At 45.1% G+C, this 16,733-nt stretch overlaps 1 protein-coding gene across 2 annotated transcripts in view; it reads left to right on the top strand.

Annotated features, from left to right (window-relative positions):
- The window catches only part of rxrab (retinoid x receptor, alpha b), an 81,826-nt gene that overhangs the window by 18,585 nt on the left and 46,508 nt on the right, over positions 1-16,733 (top strand). Inside the window, exon 2 of one of the 2 annotated variants that reach the window (XM_049002569.1) lies at positions 4,168-4,299. In XM_049002569.1, coding sequence (XP_048858526.1) covers positions 4,168-4,299 — 132 coding nt within the window. Of the gene's footprint in view, positions 1-4,167; positions 4,300-5,157; positions 5,851-16,733 lie in introns of those variants that run through there. The other variant, XM_049002570.1, reaches the window with a different exon arrangement.

Raw genomic sequence — 16,733 nt, 5'->3', positions numbered from 1 at the left:
CTTAAGATTTAGCTTCTTTTAGCCTCTGGCATTCTGGAATAAATTAAATGTGAAATAAGTCTATTGTGTTGCGTGTCAGAATCATTCGGATGACTGAAGCCTTCCTCTTGTCAATTCTCAGCTGATTCACATTTCAAGTTAGAGCTCGTAGGTACTCAGACATGTTCTTACATTTCATTGTGAAAGTATTCTGCTACTACCTTTGTACAGTGCCCAGGAATCTCAAACTGCTCAACAAAGCATTTTTCCAATAAACTTTCTGTCCTAAAATCTCTTCACCATACCTCAATATAATTGTAGAAAATCTCTATAACTGCATTTTCAGACATTCAAAACTACTATCTTTGGATAAGTTTTGTATAATTTCGCATAAAGAAGATGGCCTACATGCAATGGGACCCATGGCTATGGTTAAATACTTTTATTTATATCTGGACCATTTCTCTCATCCTAGACCTTAGGCATGGTAGAGCTTCTGTCAGCAGTAGTATGCTCTGAAGGTAATCGATAGGCATTCAGTAGAGAGGCTACATCACAGACAGGCTAGCTAAAGGAGGTACGCGTTCTCGTTTGAAATTCCTGTGCATTCCGCAATTCTCTCGTGAACCACTAATGCAGAGACAGCTTTGGCGCTACCAGGAAATATGCAACCTACTTTATGTACCTTAACTATGGGCAAAAATTCTGTTGTGACAAAATAAGATACGAGGCCGTAAAAAGATGCAATTGCAGAGTGCCACTCGGGAGGGAGAAGGTCCTCCATCCGTGAGGCAGACAAGGAGATCTTATTGGGACCATAAAGCCTGGCTGAGACAGAATAGGGAGAACCGTCTGGTAGCGCAGTGTCTTTGAGTGCTGAGATGTCTTCAGTGGTTATGTGGCTCAGTCTCCTAAATCTATAGTGACATTATTGATGGAATATTTCTGTGGGATGTGAAATATTGTGTTGTAACACAATTAAGCTTATTGCTGGATCTTACAAAACAAATAACACAAAGGAAAAAAGGGATCTAACCTTTCTACTCCATGCAGTCTCTACGGAGCCAGATAATAATTACAGGAGCCTGTGACAGGTCCTTAATTGACAGGCGAGTGCATAAATATTTCCATTCGTGTCCGATGCAGAGCCCGGCTGGGCCTGTCATTACATGTGCCTGCCATAGCCGCTCCTTTTCCTGGGAGACGAGCAGAAACATATTCTGAGAAGAAATCACTTTCATGCTGAATGTGATACATTTAAATGACTTGATATTAGTGATAGTGAGGTCGGGGCAGCATGCCTGTTTGCCCCGAGGGTGTTTCCGCTGTCAGTGCATTGTGGTAAATGAAATCAAAGGCTTGGGTGGATTAATGCCCTTTACGTGGGAGTGTCTGTGTTGATGGCATAGAATTTTGTGGGCAAGAAATGCCCACATCTGCTTACAGGTTAAGAAATATGTGAAAACGTAACAGGCTTCAGTGCCTGTTAGAGAGGCATAAAGCCCTAAACTTGAGGAGTCTCTCACTGTCTATCCTGCCGTCCATAAAAGACTCGCTGCGTAGATGTTAATATGCAGGTTCTTTGGACTCATGTTATTTTTATAAAGTAAAAAATTCACCGGTATGGATTTATTTTATTATAGCTAGGTTTCGTTTTGCATTTTCATTCGTACTTTTTTTCCCTGTCTGTCCTCTTACATTATTGAGATTCCTAAATGCTCTTGTTACAGAAATAACGTTTAGTGGCCGTCACGTGAATTATGACCCCTATGCTTTTGAAGCAATCAGGTTACCACAGTTTATGTTGCGGGGAGGCTGAGGCTGATGGGCCGCTGCTCTCAAGCCAGAACGGATGCATAGCAGTCAGAGGCCCAGAGGAATCGATGTGACATCCTCCACCACATTCCCTTCCCAGCCCATGTCCTCCTCACTCATGTTATCTACATCACGTGAAGGGGCACATGAGATGCACATTCAGAGCCAGAGAGAGAGTAACCACCATGCTCACTGGTCAGAGGGAGCCCTGTCACTGTGGGCCCAGTGCAAAATGTACGGTTGTTTCAGATGTATTCATTGCTTTGCAGTTGCACAAAATAGACATAACAGGATTGGTATGGTTCTGTATGCTAAGGCTTTGTGTTTTGTGAAGTTTAAGACATTATATTTACTTTATTCAGCAGAAGAGCAACATACAAGTCAGGATCAGAGGCTCAGACTCAGTGTCCCTGGAGCAGTTAGGGTTAAGAGCCTTCCATTTGAGCTCACAACCTTCTGGACATGGACACAGATCCATACCCCGCTGAACTGAATGCGACCTCCATAGATGTACCTTCAGAACAGGGAAAAAAAGTTAGTATGGTATATTTTTAACACATTGTAATTCTCCAGCTAACCTTAATGGCTTCGTTGATGGTCCATCTGCTCGAGAAAGCCATATCTCAATGTTTGGATGCCAATATGACTGGATGTAATCCAAAAAAATCAGTCTCAATGAACCACGATTAACCTGTTGCTTGGAGTCCAACATCTCAATAATCCTTGTTTGCAGTCAGTAGAAATCAGGAGCTGGGTTGATGTTTTCTCTGCGCTCTCTCACACCCGGCCAGCCTGTAGGAGTAGAAGATGACAGCCAGGAAGTCGTCTCAGGGCTGCCGTCTGACCTGCTCGCCACTCCACAGGTGGCTGCTGTTCCAGTTTATCTGACACTAATGAATCGTGCTTTCAGTTGTTGTTGTTCTCATTTGAATATATTTTTAATTAGTGTCGCTGAGCTCTTCCTCCCGTGTCTAATTGGCCGACTCAGAATATTGGATTTCAGTACCCGCGCCTGTCAGTGAGTCGGCCCTGAGGGCTTCGCCGAGAGGCCCGAGGTCGAGGTCTCCTGATGGATGGAGATGTTTTTCTCTTTTTATTTTTCTTATTCAAATCATTGCGGAGTGTGACAGACTGGCAGCAGTCTGGCAGGAGGCAAGGAGAGCCATCCGGGTTATCAGGGGGCTCTTATTCAATATCACTGTGCTTGTTTTAAATGTCATCCTCTAACTGGATGTCTTTATAAAGGAAATAAAAAGCTTGGATGTTCCCCAGCCATTCCTTTTGGAAAACTCTCCTGGCTCCCTCACCTCTGAAAGCACCTCCTGTCCTTCCCAGCATTCACTAGTAGCTGAAACTTGATGGAGTCCACTTTGATGCAGGCCTTCACAGACAACCACGGGTGATTTCACATGTCAGATCGTGCACTGGCTCTTCTTTCTCACCATCTAGCGAGAACTTAATTTTAACGCGAGTCTTGAGTTGAGTTGCTGAGGGCTTTGTTTTTTATGCACGTGGACTTGTTGGTGGTACCTGATACGTGTCCTTTTCTTGGCAGACCTGTGCTTTATATGCAGGAAGAAGCCATTTCTGGCCAACCATCTGTCGAAGGGCTATTGGACTGAGACTTTGGGTCCAAGGTTATCTCAGGAGATGTTGTATTTTTTTTCTTTCTCCATTTGTTTCTGCGAGTTTATCCTTTGCTCCAGGGCTAGTACGACAGTTTGTGTCAGAGTTGGCCTGGAGAACCCGAGACCCAGGATTTATGAAAGTGCCCAGCAGTTGGGTGACCCCTTGTCCCTGGTAATGGCTTCCCGGATGAGGGTGACCTTCCTGATCTTGGGAACAGACGGCCGTAGGCCCTCCTCTCCCCTGCAGGCTTAAGCGTTCAGCCCTGGCATTTCACCCAGAGATCTTACCCTACACTCTGGCTCTGCGCATCAGGCACGGGCGCCGATCCTGTAGGGTGGCGAGGCTGCTGAGAAACGGCCACATGGTGAGCCGAGGCGGTGAATGTGAAAGGTCGGCAGGGCCTCCCAGTCGGGGGCAGGAGTCGAATCCACAGGCCATTATGCTCTGGTGGGAGGGGTCTGTTTACCATTCGTCCGCTGCTGCTAAAAGGGCAATTCTTCAAGTGAGCCTCATCCATGTCGACAGAGCTATCCCGGCGCTGGGAGCCCCCCCGTGGGGCTTCCTTTACTGCCACCCAGGATTCTCCTTCCTAACCCCAACCCTTTGAATTCCAGACGCTCGCCTGCCGTGTGTTTGTTTTTACTGTATCCTTACTTCACCCATCACTTCCATTGTCAGGCTTTATCTGTTGCCTGATTTATTGAAACGCACAGGAGCGCTGACATGCCCCCTCTCTCCCCCCAGGGTTCCTGAAGCCCCAGTGCTCGCTAGCGCCCCCCCATCACAGAGGCCGTTCTGGGGAGCTCGACGGCTCGCCCACTGTCTGCTCGTGCTTCACCGGCATGTGCCCCCTTCACCAGCGTCGCATATCCACAGGTAATCACATCCAGCTCGCCCACCTTTCATGGGAAACTTTGTTTCTACGGGAAACATATAGCAGTTATCGTTATCTTAATAAATGAGCAAGTGCAGATTTCCTGAAAACCATTTATCCCCACTTTATTCTTTAATTTTTTTTTATTTAAAAGAGCCTTCTGTTCGCATGAAACAGCATGTGACTTAATGCAGATCTGTCAAATGAAAAGTTTTTCTTCATAAATTTTTTAAAATTCATTTGTGTCCTGTTGCACAATATAAATTTCAGGGGGTTTTTTTTGCGTCTGATTTTCTCTTTCGTACTGGAACTTTTCTTTTAAAATGGTCAGTGAATCTTTGAAGGCTGTATGGGACCAAGGCTAATCCCGCTTACAAACTTGCATGAAAATCTGAAGGAGCACAAATAATAGTTATTATTTTTCAGTAGAGTTATAATTTGTATTTTTCCAGTGCAGCTTTGGCTGCAGGCTGTATTCACTATAAAGGATCAATTGTATCCATCCATCCATCTATTTTCCATAGCCACTTACCGTCGTGGTGAGACTGGAGGCTTTCCCAGGAAGGACAGAGCGGGAAGTTGGTCTTCCTATCTAAAAGGGCACCGTCCATTAATTTCTATGGGAATTACCCTAATCCCAGTCACGACACCCTTAACCCCCACCCAGCCCATAACCATAAGTAACCAACCAAAATACAAGACTTTTGGCACTTTTACTTTTTTGATCGCATTCACAGATTTTTTTATAAAATTGAGGTTTTCCAAATGGGGAACTGAAGAAGTGTCCACAAAGTAAGGAATTTTCAGGTTTTACCGCACTTTGGGGACATTTTGGTCGCCAAATGTGATCTATTCAAACCCACACAGACACACACACACACACACACACAATCTTTGTAGTCTAGTCATTTGCCTGTCCAAACATTTACTATAAAGCTGTACTTTAATGTAGTTTCCCTTGGCTGAGTTTTGTCAAAACAGCCAACAAAGGGGAAACTTATTATACCGAATGTTGTTCTGCTTCTCAGTTCCTGGGCTGTACTGCCGCCAGTGTATTTGTGTCAAACTGACAGGCAAAAACCTCATTAAGGACATTTTTCTCTTTACCTTTGCTGTCTTTGTGTCTCTTATGTGGCGGCATGCCTGCTTCACAAAGCTCATCTTGTCGTGTTTGAAAGCCAGCGAGTTTATTTGTTCTGCACTGAGTTTATTAATGGCGTCCAAAAAAGAAAAAGTGTCGCTACAGGCTAATGTGCATTAAACATGAGCTTCCTCGGCGGCGCGTTGATCTGTTCTGAAGATTCGACTACGAAGACTCCCTCCGTAAAACGGTGCCCTCCGCAGGGAACGTGTCACGACAGGGTCAGGGAGGCATGAGCCGCGTCTCGCGGTCTCGCTCTCAGAAGTTTAGCTCCTTGTTTGAACCCCAGCACTGCAGACGCCGTGACGCTCGTCTTTGATAGGTGCACATTATGGCTTTCGTGCTTTTTTTTTTGGGTCTTTGATGCGGCTCGATGTTTACGACACGACCGAGGCAAGACGATGGATTCCTGGTGAGTTCAGTGCCTCCCGGAGAAATTGCAGGGAAATGGGCCCTGTTTGGCAAAGTTTGTTTTGACACAGTTGTTGTGTAAATGCTGAGGTGTGGTTACAAGGGGAGGCGGGGTGGTGTTGGAGTTCTCGTACTTTAGTGTGAGCCTGGTTTACGGGTCTTCAATTATAGGACGTGTGCCCGTAAGTCAGAGCAGCCGCATGCGGGGCGCCCGGGAAGCTCTGTGTCTTCCGTGATTCTCGGCAGCCTGAGCCGACCACATTGATAGCTTGTTGCCCGGCATGCAGACAGCTAGAAAAGGGGCGAGTGGAGGTCGCCGGAAAGAACCTAGGTCTCCCGGGATGTCGTCCACCCTGGTGATGTGGCGAGTTGTTTTCCGCGCCGCCCTGCGTGTGCCCAACAGTGAGAAGACCGACGCTTGCCGCCTGGGTGCTGCCTGGAGAGGCGCCGCCCCAGAAAGGTGCAGTATAAAGGGGCCGAAAGAAAAAAAGACGGAAAAAGAAAGAGCGTGTTTTTTAGGCGGCCGTACAATGCAGGCCTTGTGTGGCGATCCGGCTTCTCTGCGAGGAGCAGAGTGGAGGAATGGAAAAGATTATCCACTGGAATGTCTGGGGTGGCCTCAAACGGCTCAGGCTGCGCGGGCAGCCAATGGGAGCACGCCGCCCAGCACTGGGCTAATTTTTTCCTGATGAATGCAGCCGCCTGCTCCGTAATAGAGTCTGATTGTCAACACTGGCTTCACATATGGTCTCTGTTGTTAAAATTAAAGTGGCAGCTGCCTCTTGGAGAGGGAGACCCATACAACGCGGGCGATTTATTTACCTCCAGCAAGAATGGGTTTCGGCAGGGGACACGTTGCCGATTCTTTGTCTGGATGGTTACCTATCAGTATGACATCAGTATCATTGGTGTTTTTAGTCAGACTTATAGAGTCTTAGTTCTTCATTGGCTCTAACTTCAAGACATGGTGCCTCCATCGACTGAAAGTCACTGTAAAGGAAAAATGGATGTAATAAGTTAGAATAGTAACATTTACTTTCAGTAGTATTTATTGTAAATCTGACTGAAAGTGAGAGTCTAAACCGAGGAATGATGGTGTTCACACGACTGTCCACAGCTGGAACGACCCAGCAAGCACTTATGAATTGTATGAACAGCAAAATATAGATTTTATGAGGCCTTCCTGCTATTCAGGAATGTGTTTATTATTAGAGGCCATAAGCATGTGACCCCCCCCCCCCCCACCCCGCCCGTTTGCTGTTCCTCCCTTCCGAAACATGAAACATGAAAAGTATCATGACAGGTCGACAGAGAGCTGTGGGGCGGAGCATGCCATGCGTGTTCCTGGAGCGCACGTGGACTCCCTGGGGACTCACCTTACCCCCTGCCCCCGAATGTCTTAGCGGGGGTCTGGCGAAGGTGGAGGAGGTCACGGCAAGAGTCCGTTCTCGCTGATATGTTCTCCTCCCTCTGGGATGAGATTGACCCCGCCCTTTCAGATCCTGCAGGATCATTTGTTAAGGAGGTCAGAACAGCAAAGTTGAATAGTCCACCCTTCTCACCAGAGTAACTCCGAGAGTGTATGAGACCGGGATACCTACTTCTAATGCATGGAGCAGCAAAAGGCCCCATATGAAAATACATCAATGGGGTTTGCGCTGGGACTCCCTGATTGCAGTATGGGCAGGATTGACAATATATTATATAAAGAGGCACCAAATGTTCTACCAACTTAAGAGATACGTTAGGTTGTTCTATCTATTGGTACACAAAGATGTTTTCCATATTCATTGTTATGGGTGTAAAAATCACAAAATTCATGGTTCGGTATGAACCGCGGCTTCAGGTTCAAGGTTCAGTACAATTTTGGTGCAGCTGGGAAAGCAGAATTTATTTTGAACTTTCGTATTAAATATGCAAACAGAAAGACAATTAAGAACAGTTGTAAACCAAAAGCATGTGTCTGTAACATATGCTTATTTGCATATTTGTAAACACAAATATATGAAATAAATTAATCGAAAATGTAACATCATAACAATGATGATGAACTAAATCCTGTCTAAGTCCCATGTTCTCTTCTACAGAGTATGATCGCATATCTGTAGCGATAAACACCCCTATAGTCGTACTTATTTTTTTAGTCTGGTCTGAATTTCCTGGCAAAAGCCACTGGGAGACTAATTGGCAGATGCAGTTTCTGCCTTGCTCTGGTCATCCACACATGCGGATGATGTTGTGTCACATGAGCATGTCGGATGTGTTACCAGCAGCATAGCCAACAAACGGTCTTATCAGCTACTCTGTCTCTGGTATTGGTTGCGTTTTATCTGTAAAATCAAACTGTTCACAAAAAGGCGATTATGACTGACTGTTACGAGCATTAGCCGTAACCAATTCGCAGCCACAATTAGCATAATGTTTTCCATGCTAAACATCTACTTGTGAACTTTATTAATACTTGTGAACATGTTAATAAATGTATTCATTCATTTCATTGTGCGTACCGCACCGAAAATGATGTACTGAACGGTACATGTATTCAGCCCTATTCATTACCTAACAACAGCGCTCAAAAACAAGAAGCAATAGTTCTCCTATGCAGATCTGCTACCATGACATTTGCCAAATGTTGATTTGGGGAACAAGACTGGGCAGCAAGCTCGAGAAGTGGACTAAGAGCAGGATGATGTCATGAAGAACAAAGAGGAGAACTAATTCCCCTACCGCTGCCTCAGGAACACTGCTGACCAACATTATTAACCCCAGTGTCTTCTGTTATTTCTCACTACTTATTGCTCATTTCTCTGCTTGGTCCCTTCTTTTATATTTGCTTATGAAAATTTTCCAGCCATCAGTCACATTGTTGACTAATCACATTATGAATTAGAATTAGTCTTTATAATGATTTTTTTTTTTGTGTCACAGAACTCGGATTAGGTTCAGATTCACAACCATGGTAAAGGTATTGCACTGTACGTGTGGCCATGTAATTTCTGGCAGGTAAAAACATTTCAGATCTGGGTTTATGTGCTCAGGGGGAAGCAATCGAGTTATGTTTGTATATGTGTGTAAGTGTGTATTTTTTTATGGGCACCAGGAATTGGGAAGGGGTCAGATCCGAGGGTAGCCATGCTCCTGGGCTGTCCCCGCCTCACAGGCATGGACTCCTCCATCATGTCGGCAGGCGGTGGGGGGGGGTGGCTGAGGTGATCCTGTCCGGGGGTCGCTATCAATCAAGGGTCTTTATCACAGCGAGAAGGAGCAGCTAAGCCTTTGATAGCTCGCTGAGCACTTAATCTCTCCTCGGCACTATCGGACTGAAACGCTATCTGATTGCTGTGGCTCCTTGATGACAGGGCTTTCCTCTACTCCCCAGACCCATCCTTCAGCCCACCGCTGGCTATGCCACATCTGCATAGTGTATATTGAAGTAAAGGTTTGGCAGGGAATCCTCAGGGCTTTCCTCTGCTCCTTGGACCGCTCCTTCAATCCATCTCCCAACAATGGCCACCAATCGTTGTGCCATGTGGGCGTGGTGTGTATAGGCATAAAGCTTAGTGGGGAATCCTCCACAAGTTACGCATCATCAAGCAAGTCGTACTTCAGGACCCTAGCTGACCCGACTGACCTGACTGACCTAGCTTTTTTGCTACCGCTGTCCCCGTTGGTGCGGTGCACTAGCATCATTTGTAGTGAACGTGTAGTTTTACCGGCTCGTGCTGACAGGCAGTTGTCCAGGTCCTGACGACCTGCCTCAGAAGGTACCGGCACTTGGCTAGCTGGGTACCCTGCCAGCCGTAACATTACTGCTGATGATGTGGTGAGGTAAAGTGGCAGAGGACCTATGTACTTTTTTCAGCTTGGAGCAGAAGCATTTAGCCTTAAATACGGCAGTTGTGCAGGAATTGTCCATTCACCTGATAACACGTGTTTGTATTTGTTCTCCGATGAAGCTAAACTCACTGTGTATGCCGGAGGATCCCTTTCTGGTTGCTAAGCTACTATGTCGTCGGACACACCAGAGCGTGCTGTACCCTTCGAGGTTCATTGCCTCAGGCCGAGGTGAACTGACTGCTCAGACTGGCGAGTATAAACATGAGGGAAGGAACATTTGATCGGTCAACCTGAAATATTCTTTTGGGAAGAGGAGGGGGTTAGAAGTTTCATTCATAAATGGTCAGGGAAACGTCCTGAGAGAACAAACAAGGGCAGGACAGGATTCTGGGGCGTGTGCTTGGTCCAGGTGCCACTGAAGTACAAGGCCGGAGGTTGTGCCCCAGTCCCCCCCAGTCTGTGGGCTCCTCATGGAAACACAGCGTTTAATAGTCCACTGCCCAAGCTGAGCAGACCCTGAGCAGGCCGACCCCTCAGTGACACTCATTCACCTTACCTGAGTCTCACCCTGCAGATTGCACTAATGTTGAGCTGTTCAGAACCATGATGAAGTCTACTCACTGGACACATCAGTAACATAGTCACAAGTTAGTTTGTCTCTCCTCAAGCACTTCCGGAGCTAAGCGTGGCCAGTGACCTGGATACATCAGTAACATAGTCAAGCCAGAGTTTGTTTCTCTTTCAGAACTCCTGAAGCAAGTGTGGCCAATGAATTGGACGCATCAGTAACTTAGTCAGGTCAGGGTTTGTTTCTCCTCAAGAACTTTTGGAGCTAGTGTGGCCAATGATAGTCAAGCTGAATCTTCTGGTTTTTAACAAGCAGCTATATTTCAGCAGAGGAAATAAGTCTTTCACTTTTCACTTTGTTGACTTTGCTCCACTGTTGCCTCCTGCAGGGCGGTCAGAACAGAAGATATAGTGATGCAATATAAAATATACTAAAAAATTATTACCGCTAATTATTTATGTTAAACAACTGCATTTCTAACTGCATCATCACTTTCCATTTCGGCGTAGTAACAGGGAAAATACATAGTACTGTAAACACAGTAGTATCATAACATAGATAGTACAGTCATCAATTGAACAATGTTAGTGCTAAAATGTGACAGCACTTGGCTCCCATTGTAATCAGAGTGGTAACAGATATGTTTCCAGGAAGTAGCCCATTAGTGCACGTCTCCAGGATCTCCAGCCCGCGTACCTGTTACGCAGAGGCCTTCACAGCCGGACTGTCTGCTGCTGCCCGACAAATGTGCTAATTGTCCAATGGGACCAATTAATGAGCTGGGCTCGAGGCTGTCAAGTGCGGAGGAAGGAAAGCGAGTGAATAAGAAGCTCTGGTGTATTTTCTTGGCTGGTATGCGTGCAGAAGCGGCAGAGAGCTCTATCCGCAGCGCTCCCACGCCCGGGCAAGAATCGGAGAAGGCGATTCTGAGCATTCTTTGGGACATCGCGAGGAAAGAGGCCTGCAGATGAGCGGGAGCTGCAGGAAGGGGACGTCGGGCAAATATGTGAACGTGACGTGATCCCATTGGGCACCAGGCCGAGGGGCTTAAAGAGCCGCCAGGGAGGGACAGCAGAAAGGCGGCACCAAGGTCGAGCCCCCCAGGGACATGGACGGTGATGCGGAACGAGGCAACAGTAATGCGCTGGGGGAGTGCCGCTGTGGCTGGGAAAGGGTTAATGACGTGTGACCATTCCAGAGGGAGCTGAGCCGTGATGAAACTCCCTGGGGAGGATAGGCGGTGTCTCTCACTGGCTAGGGTAGGCGACGGAAGGGCTAACGTGTTGGGGCTAGGAGCACAACATAACTCGGGAAGAAATAGCTATTTGGCATAATTAAATGAAGATATTCAAGTTATGTAACATATTTGTATAGATTTTTTTTCTTTTTGCATGTGGTTGTGGCAGAGTGAGATTCCTCCTTGTGGTTTAGGTTTTTAGAACTGACAAATCTCTATACTATGAGTTTTTTTTTTTTTTTAATCTTGAGCTGAGTGTGAATCTTGCATACAGATGTTTATGGCTGAGAAGCAGTATTACCTGGAAGGCAGGTTTGTCCCCCACTCCCCCCCCCAGATCTGTAAGACCTGACTTCAAAACTCCCCCATGAGGCTGCTTGTACCATCACACTCTCATAATCGGTTCAGATTAACATTTATCACTTTATGGCTGTTAACCATTTTATGAATTCCATGTTTAGGGGAAATTTTCATTTTTGTAACTCAAGATAAAAATACATCATGGAATCTTTTTATTTGTATTTCTCACTGTGGCTGAGTCTTTCATGTACAATGTTTGTAGAGGTGGTTTTAAAGGATATACATTTTATGAGGTTGACTGTCATGAAACGTGATACTGTTGATATCCTTAGTATTAGGCCTCCGGTGCCACAAATGTCCTTTGAGAAGTTATCACAGAGCATTCTGTAAGCAGGTGTACATATTCCTATTATTAAATATCTATGATGCCATTTTTGCAGCATTAATAAATTATATCAATGTGAAAAATATAGACACAATATGGGTTGAACACATGCAGAATATCCTGTAACCATAAACAAATATACTGTTACGTACTAAACATGTTATATTTAGCTACTAAACCAAATAACTAAGCTAGCAGTTAGCGTCGCTCCTAACATAATATATATTACCACTTTATCCTCGCTGCCAGAGTTTTTAGATTTAAACCACAGCTGTTAAAGTGGTTATGAAACTTGGATTGTGATCAGACTTATTCGAGTTTAAATCCCAGAGGAAGAAAATTATACCTTGAGCAAGAATTTGTAATACCATCGAAGGCTATTGAGTTGCTTTGGAAATGCATACATATATAGAGTATATATTTATATTTATATATCTGAAAATATTAGCCTAAGGCATGTGCCCAAGGTACATTTTGCATGCTAATAATCCTGAGTATACGGATAAATTCCATCTGATCTTCTCCTGTTAAAGACTTCCTGTGGTTGACAGTTCCACTAAATTCTTACAAATTAATGTCTTTCTGCAGAACAGTGCAGCTTTCTATTTCTGTTAGCTGGTAAACAGCAGAAGATTAAAGATCTTATCTCTTGTTTTAGCAGAACAGTGTGGTTCACAGGAAACCTCAGTGAGTCTTGTTTCCTACGCTGCAGAAGCTTTACCTACACATTAATTGCCTTTCGGCTTTGACACGTGACAAACATGTATACTTCTGACAATATTGAGTTTACAGTGGAGTTCCGTGTTTGAGGTGAATGGGCTAATGGACGTCGTTTGCTTGTTTATTCCAATTGCAGTGCAGCTTTTGGAAGCTAAATAAGAGCTTCTATGGTCTCCACAGAAGAAGCTCGATTAACCCTCTCAAGATCCAGAGTTATAAAGGTCCCACAAGAGTTGCATGATTGAAAATGTGTAATTCCAAATTGAACACTTATTTTATTTCTCATTGTGGCAGCGTTTTGGCCATTGACCTCAATGTTCAAGATGCAAACGCATGATAGAGCAGGCCGGTCTCCCACAAACCAGCTCACACCTCCAATCAGGAGGTTCTCATTCCACTGTAGTCGTGGTGAGAGTTAAGGCGGGAGACGGGGCTTTGTGCAGCCACCCAGCCACTACCCCTGTCAGGGAGTGTGCATCTCTACATCTTAGTGGTCTGGCTTCTCCTGCGTTTGTGTGCAAATCGAACATTTTTCACCTAGTGAGAGACTTTGTGCCACCTGCTTGTGTTTTGAGCTGTGAAAAGGCAGAATGGTTTGAGATGAGGTGGGGAAATCCAGAAACAAACACACACACACACACACACACACACACACACACACACACACACACACAAATCAGACACAAGCACTGTCACGTGCACATGATTACCGGCACATTCCCTGGTTATCAGTCTGCAGATAGCCGCCTATGTGGTTAATGCTCAAGTGTGTGTCATGTGCTTTTATGAACCTCCTAAGAAAAGATCGCCGGTTTTAACGTAGTTTGATGAACTTTACAGCCTCGTTGAGCCAGGTCCTTCAGCCACTCCACTTGCTTTAAAGTCTAGAAACTTCAAAGTCAGGGGAAAGGCAAGAAACACTCTGATCTTTCGATGCCTTCGTGCATGAATAAATTATGGAGAATCAGATAGCGAGTTGTTAACCTTTACTCCCAGCTAAGCCACATTTTTCCAGCATTACGAAGACCTAGCTTTATTGATAATGTTCACCTGAATTTCGGGCCTCTTTGAGGAGCAGATGGGGTTGCTGCGTCCGCCTGGCCTGTGGCCGCCTTGTTTGTGGTGGAGTCTGAGAGCAGGGGCCGCTTTGCGTCGAACCCGGCCATCAATCACCAAGGCTCGTGTCTGTGGCCTGGTCCCACTGCGTGACCCGTCACTCCCCATTAACCGTGGTCATGCCCCCGTCTCCCTGGCTCTGTGGTGGGTCAGACCACCGTCGTAATTAGCGGCTAATTGCCTCTCCGTGGCTGACAGGGGGCATGCATTTCTATGTCTTTTCCAGCATGTTGTGTCCCTTAGAGACGCGTTTATTCAAGTTTTGTGAAGGGATGCATTCATTATTAGGCTAAGTCTGTGAACATTCTTATTGAGGCTGTTTGGCTTCTTGGGGGAAAGTAAGGAAATATCAGAATGGATAACACATTCACAGTGTATGTAGCTGGTATCAATTTTGTATAGTCTATAGCTATTTGTTTATTTATTTCTTAATTTTTTTCATCCACATTTTTGGCTACAATGTTCTGAAAACACCATGCGTATGCATTCATAATGTTACTGTTAATGGTTATATTTCTTAATTTTAACTTCTGAAATATAATAATTCAACAATTAGTTTTAAATATAAAGTTCCAGATTATTTAGATTACCACAAATTCACAGTAACTTTCATTTTCCCTCCAGAGTTCACCAACCTACTAAAGGCCAGCACTTTGATTTTTGATTTTTTTTTAAACCCTTAGGTAGAAGACCTCAAACTCTGAAACTTTATCTTCTCTATCTGTAGTTTGTTAATGAGTGGCCCTTCAGACAAAACTGGAGAGCCCTATAATTTGTGTGATAGTGCTTCTCCTGCACAAGCTGTAGCAGAAGCTGGGACGTGAGAATTCCCAAGTTACGACCTGTTTACTCTGCCCGGAAGCCGGAGCGGCTCAGGGTGGCTCCACGGATGTGCACTCGGGTCATGTTTTGGTGGAGAGTCATGGCAGTGTATGAGGGTTTGCTTTAGCCTGGGCTGCCTTGTTCATGTTAAACAGCTGCCCACAAAAAAGGCATAAAGAACTCAAAAAAGAACAATTCTGGGAAATAATGTTTTCGCAGTCTCTGTGCAATAGGTTCTCATTTATTTGCCTTCTGTTTTTAGAAGTCTATACTCGAATTCAGTTGGGGAGTTCATCTCGTTTTTGTGTTTTATGGCTCCGAATTTCATCCGGGTAATTGGGGTTATGGGTGATTAAACTCTAGGTGCCCTACAGTGCTCTCTAGCAGGTTATTATTCAGCGTCAGACGCCAACCCATCACCCTGCCAGCACCGGGCTCCTGTTCTGAGCTCTCTGCGTATTAGGGCTGATTTAGTGAGACTCTAGTGTTTACTTTGGGACTGGTTCAAAATGGAGCGGTGTTCGGAAACTGTGGGATTGATGCACACGGGGCTGAGGGTGTGGGTAGACGTGTACGAATTTCTTTATGAGTGCAGTGAATGGAGTACTGTTTCTTTGTAATGTAATTAAGTTTGTAATCAAGTCTTCTGAGTGGGATGCTGAAGACTCTTGGCTTTTATTGCTGGAAGACGACGTGTCTCTCTGCTTTCTTCCTAGTAACTCCCAGTGCTGTAGGACCACGGGCTTGTAAAACCTCCAGTAACATGTAGGATTTGGGTTTTAAGGGAGGGGAGCCTTAACTAGAGGTCCGGACTGTCCACAGTTCTCCATGTGCATATCAGCAGCTAGGCAGGACCTCCTGACCACCAGTAACCTGAAGTCATTTCACCAATAAACCGACAGCTTCCGAATGTACATTTATAAGCACACTGCCTATGCCTCAATGCTGGCGCAGATTTTCTGGTCCGGCCAATTTTGCTGACAAGGAGTTTCCAGTAGGAAGAGCGGTAGGTGATGATTGCAGTTGTAAATGGCAGGTATATAAATGTGTGTGCATCTTCAGTGGTCAACAAATTTGTGTATGAGAAACAAGGCAGCGCTGGACTGCTCCTGTTATAATGTTAGTGTCTTTCTTAGTTGAAGAGCAGCGTTAAACTCCTGCAAAAAAATCCAGTCATTTTATCATTTTGAATGCGCCTCATTTTAAATGCCACAGAAAATCCTTTTGGAATCTTTAGGTAATATCATAAAAATTCCATATATTACAGCATAAATTATGGGTTATTTATAAAACCGTCATGGTTTACTGGTGTTAATATATCTTATTATCTCTTATCTCAAGAGCTGCAGATATTTCTATCAACTGACAGAAACACTCATCACAGAGCTCTTTATAAGTAATGTTTGTTTCCGTCTTCTTTGGCTTGCTGCCAGTTAAAGGGAAATATGTTTAATTAGCAATCACCGTGTTTCACCTTGTTTTTCCTGACCATGTAGCGGTAGCAGAGGGCAAATGGCCTGGGCCACGTCCTAAACTTGTAGGAAGAAGGTTCACCACAGCAGCAGAAGAAAAGACGTTGTATGGACTGGAAACAGGATGTGGGGCTTTACATTGACGTTTCATCTTAATCTGCTTGTGGTGCTACTCTGTAACACCATTGAACACTTGCTTACGTCTTGTGCCCCTGCTTGCATCTCCCCAAGTCCCTGCGTCGCTGTGACTCCAGGTGGAACAAGTATGGAAGTATTTGTTGAGTCATTTTGTGCCAGTGGGAAACACACCCCCTCCTCGTTCTGCCGCAGTTCTGATGAGGTGTCTGGCTTTTGCTGCTTAGTCCAGGTGCTTATAGTTGCTTTTTCTGCGACACATTCCGGTGAGTAAATCGCACTTTCTTTGTGC

This window comes from Brienomyrus brachyistius, chromosome 2, assembly GCF_023856365.1.
Source record: "Brienomyrus brachyistius isolate T26 chromosome 2, BBRACH_0.4, whole genome shotgun sequence".
NCBI classification, from domain to species: Eukaryota; Metazoa; Chordata; class Actinopteri; order Osteoglossiformes; family Mormyridae; genus Brienomyrus; species Brienomyrus brachyistius.
This window is presented reverse-complemented; position numbering and strand designations above follow the sequence as displayed.